This window comes from Gadus morhua, chromosome 13 (assembly GCF_902167405.1).
Source record: "Gadus morhua chromosome 13, gadMor3.0, whole genome shotgun sequence".
In the NCBI taxonomy this organism is placed as follows: Eukaryota; Metazoa; Chordata; class Actinopteri; order Gadiformes; family Gadidae; genus Gadus; species Gadus morhua.
In genome coordinates, this window is record NC_044060.1 from 11,139,235 (window position 1) to 11,151,376 (window position 12,142).

At 45.9% G+C, this 12,142-nt stretch overlaps 1 protein-coding gene across 2 annotated transcripts in view; it reads left to right on the forward strand.

The window, feature by feature from the left end:
* The window catches only part of plxna1b (plexin A1b), a 170,232-nt gene that overhangs the window by 36,454 nt on the left and 121,636 nt on the right, over positions 1 to 12,142 (forward strand). For both annotated transcript variants that reach the window (XM_030374090.1, XM_030374092.1), the window contains exon 3: positions 8,307 to 8,489. In XM_030374090.1, the coding sequence (XP_030229950.1) occupies positions 8,307 to 8,489 (183 nt within the window). The remainder of the gene's footprint in view (positions 1 to 8,306; positions 8,490 to 12,142) is intronic.

A 12,142-nucleotide genomic window follows, 5' to 3' on the forward strand; every position in this document is an offset into this window, starting at 1 on the left:
AATGTGTGTGTGTGTGTTCAGGAAGTGGGTTGAGAAAAAGTGGGGATATAGAACAGCAGGAGGAATATCCTCCAGTCTGTACGAGAGAGAGCGAGGGAGAGAGAGAGAGAGACCCGGTCCTTCACCAGATGGTACATGGGTTAATTTCTTGAGGTGGGGGGGGGGGGGGGGGGGGGGGGTGGGGGTACCTTTTTAAGATATTCCTAACTGGTCCTGTTGTTGCATCAGATAATAACAGACGTAATCAATCATTCAGAAAGCAGACGAAAAAACATGATTGATTGCGGATAAAAGCGAATGTAGACAAAAGCCCCTGTCTGGTTATTAAAAGTATAGACAAATCTTTATTATGGGACAGCGTGTTTGTTCTGAGCCCTCACTGGCCAGCTGTCGTTACTCTACACAGTGTCAGAGCTAAACCTATGTAGGATATCATTAAGTCACATGGCAGTAAACATACCTGCTCGCGAGTTTGAATTTCATTATGTTAATGTATTCCTGTGCATGGATACACACACGTTTGGGTGCCATGCACGCATGTATGTATGTATGTATGTATGTATGCATGCATGCATGCATTCGTTGGTGTGCGGCTGCCGTGCTATTTTAATGCACGTGTGCAGCCGTGCGTGTGCGTTGCCTCCGGCTGGCGTTGCGTGGCCCGTGCTTCAGGAGCCGTGGCGGTTATCAAGCCAACTGCCTCCTGTAGAGTGTGGCCTGAGGATACCGTGCGCTCCGCGGCGCGACTCCCTCTTCCCCCCCCTCGCCGTAAATGAGGTCTTGTATAGCCCCGCGATGAGCAGCGCTGATACGCAAGATTCTATTAGCTCCTCTCTAGGGCTTCCTGTTTCGGCCTGCACTCCCATTGGATCCTCCTAGGGTTCTTTTTTTTTTCTTTCCCTGTTCATTATTATTAAGCTTGTGTGTACCCACAAGTGTGCACCGGCTGAAACCGCTACTTTTTTTTTCATGCTTTTTTATATTAGTTTTTAGCGCAATTTGAGTCGAGGCAAATTTGAGCAAACTCCTCCTGACCTTATTTAACCCCTCATTAGGATTTCAGAATTTCCCTTTTGCCTGGATGTGCACTCTGTAAAACACAGTCTCATTTCTGTGGACCTAATCAAAAGGGATGTGCCGGCAAATGCGTTAAAGTAATTAGACCTGATTAATTGAGTCAGAGTTGACGAGCTGGAGTTAATTGACAGACTAAATGAGTCGAGGCAAGAGGATTGCATGGTTTTTTCTCTCGAACATTACGGCCGTCGACGTGCCGTGTTTGTTCTGCTAGCACAGCGAGATTGGATTTGAGATTGTGGGCTGGACCCTTACACCCAAAGACTGGAGGTTATTTCAACTGACTGAATCCCTGATCGTTCTCTGCTGTGTTCACAAGCCCACAGAGGTGTGTGTGTGTGTGTGTGTGTGTGTGTGTGTGTGTGTGTGTGTGTGTGTGTGTGTGTGTGTGTGTGTGTGTGTGTGTGTGTGTGTGTGTGTGTGTGTCGCCACGCTTCAAAATTGGAACAAAATGTTGATTGGTCAATCAACTAAAAGACAGCTGCAAGCAACATTATCTCACGTAGGTCAGAAAATAGACCATTTGAATGAGCTCATTGGCTATTGATTAATATAAAAGAAATCCCAACAAGTTAATTGCCTAGTCTCATCATGACAGTCCGGGTGTGTTTGTCTGGATTTATGTGTGCGTTAGCGTGCATGTAAATGTAAATGTCAATCAATATGGCTTGTTTTGTTACTGTGTTACCTTACTAGCTCCCTATTTCTCCCTCCCTCTCCCTCCCACCCCCTCCTTCCCTCCTTTTCCCATTCAATTCAGAAGTGTTTCCCTTAACAAATCCGTTCCCCTGATGATACTAATTGTCAGTGTAATTCTCTATTGATCTCTGGGTGTTTGTGTGCGTTTATGGAGCTTAAAGTATAGGCACAGTAAGCGCTAGAGGCAGCGTCGGTGGAGCACAGCCTGTATTGCACGTGTCAGTAGTGTGTGTTTGATGGAGTGTGTGTTTCATAGCGTGGCTCAGTCAGTGTAACCTCAGACTGTCATCGAAGGAAAGCCAAATTCATTTAGTCAGTGCTGGTGGGATTCAAAGTTACCTACATTGTGTGTTTGTGTGTGATAGATCGTGTGCCTGCATGTGTGTGTGTGTGTGTGTTTGTGCGTTACTATGTGGTTTCAAATGTGTGTTGACAGGGTATGGAAGTGGCAGTTTGCCCTAGTTGCCAGTGCAGTACACCCAAGGTTTGGGTGCTCACTTTACGCTGGGAAAGTCTCTGCAATCATTAACCTTTTCATAGTCCTATCTTAACCAATGAGAATCTGTGCTTTATTCCACAGTGGAAAACATGCATCCCACAAACTTTAGTGAGATAACAGTAGGGTCATAATCCATGTATTGTATGTGAATTAATATTTGGCCCTTGAGCAAAGCATTGCTATGTTAAGTGCAGGTAAAGAAAGTTCCTTAAGAATGATCCGGTATGAGCAGTTAATATGAAGACTTGCCCTTTACAGTTCCACATCAATGAACTACAAATCAAACACCATAAACGACCGTCAAATACAACAAGATCCACCATATTTTTCCTCGACGACGCAAAAAACAATATGCTCAAAGCGGTGTGGGAGAATATTTTAATCAACTGATTGATGGATAAAAGTGGATAAAAAATAAATAATTATTGATGAAAGTTACTTAATATCTAATTGTTGGTAAATGGTATGTGTGGAATAACTATGGGTTATTCCACAACCCATATGTTGGGTTGCCCCGCTACTGGAAAATAATGTTCTTGCTGGTTCTAAGCAACCTCGACTTTGCATCTGCTGCAAGTGGTTTATTCCTCGTTTGAATACACACGTGCAATGATTTGTTGCAACCCTTGCATTCCTTTGTGAATGCATGTGTGTTTTGGACTCCCTCCACCAGTCATCATGACCCCTACTGTGTGACTCATTGCTGTTGAGTTGTGTTGTCATAGCTGATCTCAGCATTTGATACATGGCAGGCTGAAGGCTAAAAAAGGTGTGCTTTTCTACGCTATGATAGAAGAGTAGTAGCTGGCAGTATGTATTTGTGAGTGTGTGTCTGTTTACCTACGAATATCTATGTGTGTTTACGCACACACACACACGCACATACCACTGTGTGTATCCTAAGGTGAAGCCTGGGATGTCTCCAAGAGCCACGAACCCACGCAGAGATTTTTGGTTAATTTATGAGCTGGCCTCTCCCAGAATCCTTCACTTCACCTACATCCAGACATCCTTGCTCTCTCGCTCTCTCGCTCTCTCTTCACTGTCTTACCATGTTATTCTCTCCATCTTTCACTTTCATCTCTTACTCAATCATTTATTCACTCATTCACTCACTCACTTACTCAGTCAGCTGCCTACCTCTCTCTCGCTCTCACCTACCTCTCTCTCTATCTCGCTCTGTGTTTCTCTAGGGTTATGACACAGTAGAATTTCATCACTGCTGCTGTACATTCTGTACGCAAGCACACGGCTGTGAATAGCTCAGCTGTGTTTAGATGCCATTCTTTTAGCCAGGGGTGTGGAATGTAGAACTGTGTTTAAGAGGGCCCTCCCTCCTACCTTTTGTGAGTTTGTACATGTGTTTGCCTTCCCTCACACTATATGCCGATTGTGTATTCCTGTGCGCTGCAGCATGTGTCGCACAATGATGTTGGAACACATGACTTGGAAACAAGCAACTTGTCAGTGGAAGGCCGGGCAATAGTATTTTCTTCAAGACACGAACACAAAGGCTCTTGTGGACACGCACACTGGCTTAAATCGTAGGCTTTAACACAATGGTCAGATTTGGCTGAAATACCTCGGTCCTTTGTGCTCGTCTCAAACACATTTCTGACATTTTTGCCACGTTCTCCCGTGGCTTTTTTTTTCTCTGTGCAGCAGGAGGAAAAGCATGTGGCTTGTTTGACCCTACGTCAACTCCCCCCACACTAACACACTCACTCTCTCACTCACTATACACACTACAACCCCATGCATGCTTCTCTCTGTGGCTCCACGTGTGTGTGTGTTTCCTATTTTGAAAGACGCAAAATGGGCGTAATTAGCGGCGAGCGATGTCATCAGCAGCATAGTTTATTATGGTTTCCCCCCATGTTATGTTATGCTATGTTGTTTCCACCACCCTCTATGAATAGAGGCAGCTATTGACAGACTGGGTGGCTGTGGTGGGTGCACCCATTCGCATTGCATAGCGTGTTTTGTTTAAAAGGGAAAGCCGCCCGTCATAAAGGCCATGATTATTCTTGCACTCCAGTCAACGAGTGACATATTTGGAACCGGCCCATGTTATTTATTGTGGGCTGTGTGGGAGTTTACGTGTATGTACATGTGTTGGGTGCCATATGAATGGCTATATTTCATGGTGTGGCGTGGTGAAGGCCAGAGGTCTGCTCAGAGGGGGGGTAAAACCACAGCTCCTTGGCCAGCTGCCAACTCGTAGACCTAAGCCTCATTACCGCTACTGCAGGTGACAGACACACACACACACACACACACAAGCAAGGGTGCACGCGCACACAAGCACACGTATACATACTGATATATTTCTTGCACATTATGTGAACAATAAATCAAAGCTTATTTCTCTTTCTGACCTTGGGTCTGTAGCAGGACGTGTGTGGATATCAACACACAAACACACACACACACACACACACACAAACACACAGGTTCAAGTGCACTGTTTGCACCTTAGACACACAGTCCTTCAGAGTCTGGACAACTCGTATGAATTGATTGAAATGGGTGCTTTTAAAAAACGATTTAATCCTGAAAATAAAAGTGAAACATTTTCAACCTATAAGGGATTGAACAAGATATTAGTCAGCATGCCATCATGTATTTATTTTGGATCAATGGACTTTATGCAATAATATAAAAGTTTTTAAATGATCTATGGTAATGGTGTTTACGTTAACAAAGGTATTATTCTAAACATTATTTAATAAGGTCAGTTATTCTTGGGTTAACCCTAATCCACTAACCCTAACCCCTAGGCTAATGTTATTTAATAATGCTTTTTACTGTATTAGATATTAATGTTTTGTTGATTAATGGTGAATTAATGAAGTCTAAAGTGTTACTAAAATATGTCATATGTGCTTCTGAACACCTTATTTATGAAGACAATCAAAGTGCATGAATTACATTCAAGAATATAGTCATTTTAAGCTTGTTTTCAGACACCAATCTAACTATGAAAATATATCTCAACATACCATACTCCTTTCACAAATCGCTTTTTTGCCACTCTGCCAATACGCCGTTCAAAACACCAGCTTTTTTCACGTTTCTGGACATCGCGTCCGCCACAGGGGTTGGAGCTAAATCTTCACACATCCCCCGTCTGCTCCATGCGTTAACATGTTCCTCACACTCTCGCTTGCCGGGCTGCTGTCCACAGACTGGACGGAAATGGAAGATAAATCAGAGAGGAAAGCATGAGGAAAAAACTCTCTCTTTCCCACTTCCTGGTTTTGTGAGCGTGTTCAAAGAGGCTCTGAACCCCTTTGATCCTCCAGCCAGATCCTCGTAACGATGGCTCCTGTAGCTAGGCTGTGTTCTACTGATAGCGCAGAGGAACCCAGCAGGTATGAAGATGTATGTATAAATACACAGTATATACTGTAGTACACAACCCTGAGGTCGGTTTGGTGTGTGTGTGATGGGGTTGCGTTGATCTACTCCTGGTGAATTTCTGCTCAACTGGCTTTCCCTCTATTTGAAAGCCCCTCAGAGAATCCTATAACAGTTATGCTCCCTCGCGAGTATTTCTCGATGCACGGTGTGTATGTGTGTTGGCCCTTGGGGGTGTTCCTACGCTCTCGCTCGCCCTCGCTCTGTAACTGTCGGTCGGTCTCTCTTTCTCTCCCCCTCACCCTCTGTCTTTCTCTCTCACCTTCTCTCTCCCCTCGTCTCCCTCTTTCTCTCACCCTCACCCTCACTCTTTCTCTTTCTCTTGCTCTCTCTCTTGCTCTCTCCCCAATTTCTGACATTTAGTCCTCCCTGCACAAAATAGATTAACCCTTCACAGGCCTTCCCCTTAGGCACCGACATGAGACTGTTCAGAGAGAGAGAGAGAGAGCGAGAGGCAAGTGTAATCCAGATTGATGGGTTCTGTTTCCGTGGCTACATGATTTGAAATCGCTGCCCTCAAGTTGTATGTCATATGAACACTATGGGAATTGGTCGTTTCCTGTTAGCTCGTAAGCAAATGTAATTACACACACACACAAACGCACGCACACGCACACACTCATAAGTGCACACACCTGAGCTACACTATATGAAACAGAATTCACAATAACTTGCATTGCACAATATTGACGTAACACAATACACATTTTATCTTTGCGTTAATATTATTTTTCCCAAAACTTTTTCACGTAACCCGGTTCTCTAAAAAGCATCACAGTCACAATGAGTTGATGTTATTACCATCCAAAATACCCCCTCAAAACGTATAATCCCCCATCCTTCACACCCGCACACTCACTCACACACACACACACTCTAGAATGATGTCCAGTTTAAAACTAGTTTCTCCTCATCGTCGTTGGTCTCACTGTGTGCACAAAAGGAAGTGGTGTGTGTGTGTGTGTGTCGGCTTTGTTCGGTAGAGAGAGATTGCCCCCTGGCCATTAGTTCTTACAAAGGAAACTTGTTTCAGGTAATGTCTGTGTGTGTGTTCCTGTCACACACACACAACCCACGTACAAGAAACACACACACAAAGAAACACACGAGACACACGCATGACACACACAGACACACACACACAGACACACAACCAAAATATACACCCTCAGAAAAAGACCCAGGGAAAATGGCTCTTCTCTCATTCATTCTTTCTTTCATTCTGTTGGATGCAGATTGCCTTGCTAGGACTATTGACGTCTGCCAGGCTACAGTAGTTACTGTGTGTGTGTGTGTGTGTGTGTGTGTGTGTGTGTGTGTGGGGGGGGGGGGGAAGAAGGTAGAAAAGGAAAGAAGAATAAAGGGATATTGATGTGTGACATGCTGCAAGCAATTTAGAGAGAGAGGGAAGAGAGAGAGCTACTCTCCTGTGTGGATCAATCAGATGATGTAGCGATAAGACTGTGGATTACTCCGTCATTTACACACTCCCCGTGTGTGTGTGTGTGTGTGTGTGTGTGTGTGTGTGTGTGTGTGTGTGTGTGTGTGTGTGTGTGTGTGTGTGTGTGTGTGTGTGTGTGTGTGTGTGTGTGTGTGTGTGTGTTTGCACGAAACACACACCACATCAGTTCGCCTCCATTAACACACGCCAGACGTCCTCTCGAACCCAGCCTTCCTTACTAACTCTGCTCTCGCTCTCTCAGGCGTTCTGTCAATCTCTTTCTCTGTCAGTCTCTCTCACTCAGTTTCCTGCTCTCTCTATCTCCCTCTCTCCCTCTCCCTGGCAGTCATTGTCTCGTGAGCCAGCTGATAGTGCATATGGGCGCGACATGCTCTTTAGCCCTGGCCTGAATAGTTAATGTGTCATGTGCTCAGTGTGATGCCCAGGGTAATCCCCCCCCTCCCCCCCCTGCCCCCACCCACCCGCTGCACCAACGGAAATCTCTAGAACGTGTCAGTGGGTCACCGCCAGTCCCCTGGGCAATGGCGGGTGTGGTGTAGCAGTGGGTGTGGCCCAGCACGAGGGGGTGTGGTTTAGCAGTGGGTGTGGCCCAGCACGAGGGGGTGCGGTTTAGCAGTGGGTGTGGCCCAGCACGAGGGGGTGCGGTTTAGCAGTGGGTGTGGCCCAGCACGAGGGGGTGTGGTTTAGCAGTGGGTGTGGCCCAGCACGAGGGGGTGCGGTTTAGCAGTGGGTGTGGCCCAGCACGAAGGGGTGCGGTTTAGCAGTGGGTGTGGCCCAGCACGAGGGGGTGTGGTTTGGCAGTAGTGGGTGTGGCCCAGCACGAGGGGGTGTGGTTTGGCAGTAGTGGGTGTGATTTTAGGAGTGTCGCAAGCCTAGTGATAAACATAACAAAGGTCAATAACTTACAGGTGTACACGTGTATCACATTGACAGTGGATTTAAAAACGCTGTTATAATTAGCCATAATTATCCATCCGTCATTCTGCAATATCATACATTTCAAGCATTAATAATCATTTAGATAAATTTGCATTTCTCTGGGTATCCAAACTGTGTTCTTATGTAATGTAATGTCGTTAATGGTGTCCAAGTGTATTTTAACTCATGACATTCTATGGACATTAAGAGCTCCCTTCCTCTGTGCTCCAGCCCCTGCAGATCAACGACGACTTCTGCGGCCAGGACTTTAACCAGCCCCTTGGGGGCACCAGCACCATCGAGGGGCTCCCCCTTTTCATCGACAAGGATGACGGCATGACCTCCGTGGCGGCCTACGACTACCGCGGCAACACGGTGGTCTTCGTCGGCACGCGCAACGGCAAGATGAAGAAGGTAGGGACAACAAAATGGCTCCTCGTCGAGGGCACCGTTCGCGTCGCGTCTGTTGTGCGTTTCTTTTGCTTATGTTCAAGTGTTTCGTTTCACCCCGGCGCCGGTTGCCTGTGGCTTGTTTACTCGGTTGGATGAATGCGCGTGAGTTGACCGCCGAAATACGTCACTGCGTTTTTATGATTCAAGAACGCTCCAAAAATGCTGTGTGCTTAGAGTCAACATCTGTCACACAGGGTGCGACTTACTGAAGTATTTTTTTCGGGGAGGAGGGGAGGGTTGGTTGGTGCTTGCATCGGGTGGCAGCGCTGTGATATCTGGGTTAAGACTCGACAGGCAGCTGTGTGTTTTTCACAGCCTAATCTTTGGCACGTTGTCACATTGAGCCCAAAGAACACCCTCTCACAACTGGCCACGGCCTCCTCTACATAGTTTTGGCTCGTTTCCCCCCCCCCCCCCTCTCTAGAAAGCTCCGGTTTCCAACAGATTTATGAACAGATACAGTGTCCTGGCGTCTCTCTGCTGGTTTTAATGAGCTCACATTCAATCAACTAACAGGCTCTCCTATTGGCTGGCCTAGCCCTTGGGCTACGCGGTTGGGCTCTGTAGCCCCTGACTGATGGAGATAGATGGAGGAGGAGGAGAGGGGGCCGAGGCGTAGAGGTGATCTCTAGATGGATAGATAGACGGGCACCGGCTCTTCTGCTGCTGCTTCATGTTCACACTCAGCCTTTTGATTTCCATTTGCTCGGGTCACGTATTTGGGCCATGGATTACGTTAGGTTTTTACTTTGTAATCTGCTTAAACGGAGCAGTGTATACACGACTGATCTGGTGCGTCGTACTTCAATGCATTTCGGATCTTCTGGTTTTCATTGTGTCAGACACGGTTTGCTATTGTTTGTGGGGAAATTGTTCGATTTCTTTCTTTTGGGGGCTCCTTGTGTGTTATTTTGCAATTCTATAAAGTTGTTATAGATGCAGATTGTGTGTGTCTGTGTGTTCTGTGTGATGGGAGAGCTCTCAGGGTGGAGGGTAGCTCATTGGAATTCAAGCCCCTTCTCTCTGCACTGCTCAAAACCTGTCAGGCATTCTATATTATGAATGTATAATGTGTGTGTGTGTGTGTGTGTGTGTGTGTGTGTGTTGTCACTCCTAGTGTGCATAATAATAATGTGCAAGGTTGTAATGCCATGGATTTGGTGTTTGAGAGAGGGAGTCAGAGAGAGACTACTCACAATACAATGTTGCCTAAGAGTCAGCTCTGAGCATTTGTCAAAGTGACATCCATTCAGTTAGCTTGGCAAAAGCCTCTTTTATTTAGTTAGCTTTGTTTTCAGAAAAAAATGTCTCTGCTAAATGTTCACCATTTAAGGTGTGTGTGTAAAGCATAATGTGTACTAATAACACAAATCGCTGTGTCAAATTTTACATTTTTATATTTATAAACCTGATGAAATACTGGTGCACACACACCGCACACACACTGTATTAATTCATTGAGTGTACAATGGCTGTGGCCTTTCCTCACTATCGTTGATAACTTTGAGAAGGGTGCAGAAAGATGGCGAGTGTGTGAATGAGCAGCATGCGATGACACATTACCTTTGGCGTCGATCATCAGGCCAAGAGATCCAGAACAGACGGCTCCTTGTCCGCCGTTAGACCACGTGTGTCTGTGTGAAATGTCTTTAGGACGCTGAGGGGCCTTTTCATGAGCTGTGTGTTGATATGCGTGTTGCTTATGATGCACTTTGGTATTTAGTGTGGAAGCGCGAGCGTGCAAAGGGCCTTTTTACACCTATTGGACACTGTCCACTTCAAAGACTTTTGCATTTGAGGAATGTAAATTAAGTGTTTACTGTTGAATGTGTGTGGCACACGTGCACAAGCACACTCACAATATCTGTGGGGGATGCATGGAGGTTTATAGCTCTAATGTACAAATTATGCAGAAACCTCAATGGAGAGAATTGCAATTTAGTCTATATTATTTGAAAAGGCATGCTTCCTTTCCTTTGTAACCCACTCCGTGTTTCTATACGGACGTTTTATTTATTTAATTGTAGATCTTGATGATCATCAAGGCTTATGCGAAACACTAAAAACATATACTTGAGGATTTATTTCAGACTTTCATAGTTCGGCGTCTTTGGAGAATCAATTCACTCACATTTGTCATTTGTCTTTTTTATGTGGCTAAATTACTTCCTTGGCTCCTATGTCAAGGTTGTCCTGAGCAACATGGCATCAATGCCCGAATGAATGGATTCCCTGTACACACATACGTATACACACACACCCACACACCACATTCACACATGCCCCCACACACCCAAGAAGCTTTCATTAGTGAACCTTGGGTCTGACGGGATGCAGATTTAAGAGCTGGGTGGGATGGACGGATGCAAAAAACAAATTGGAAAGTCGAGGCGAGGTTGATTTATATCCATGCACTCGCATTGAAAGGATGCTAAGCAAGGGTAGCTGTAACAGGGGAGGTTAGAAAGTCACCAATGACTGCCATGGTCAAGGTCTCCGGACCTAACTCTCTCCATTCCAGGTCAAAGTACCTCCATCGCCTCGCTTCTCTCCCCTGTCTGTTTTATAGCTCGCTCGGCCTGACAATGTTGATTCCTATAGGGCCTGTACATCAGAATGCATCATGGGATTTTTCTGTTGCAGTCTCCACCCAATTGAGAGAACTCAAGAGAATTGTAGTGCTGTACAGCCTACATCAAAATGAAAATACTGAAACCCCGGCTGTTAACTTTGTTTTGCTACGACTCGCATGAGAAAAGCTGTAGCAGTTTCCAACACAACAATGTCTCCCAATAATGACAAATCATTTCACAATTAATGAGTAAACAATGACCCAAACAACATTGAAACCAACAGAATAACTAACACACCTAGCCTCTCCTTCTCCTGAAATGGCGGTGGTCATTGGGAGGTGACGTCTCAATATTCAATCCCTGTACGTCTATCTCTGCCAGCTCCTGTAGATCAGCCTGCACACACACCCACGCACACACAGCCTCCATGCCATGCTAACCAATTAGCCAATGCTTCACTACAGTATGGAGCAAAGCCCATCTCTGTGGAGAACTGGAGCATTTAGTTTGTGTGTGTGTGGGTGTGTGTTGGTGCTAAAAGCACAAAGGAACCAAAGCGCATCTGTCTACAGAAGACGGTCGAACCGACGTCACGACTCCCTTCGCCTCCTTTTTTTGACACTCCTGCACGTTTAGGGACTGTTGAGCACGAATAAAGCCAGAAGGGGACGGACACACACACACACACACACACACACACACACACACACACACACACACACACACACACACACACACACACACACACACACACACACACACACACACACACACACACACACACACACACACACACAAGATCAGACACAAGAGGATCCTAATGGATAATCCAATGCCCATTGTTAAACCCCCCGCCTCCTTTCCCGACACTCATGCATAGCGCACACACCCACACACACCCACACAAACTTCAGCTGAGCTGTTGCGCACCATCTGCCGTGTGTGTGTGTGTGTGTGTGTGTGTGTGTGTGTGTGTGTGTGGTGTGTGTGTGTGTGTGTGTGTGTGTGTGTGTGTGTGTGTGTGTGTGGTCTCTAGTGCCA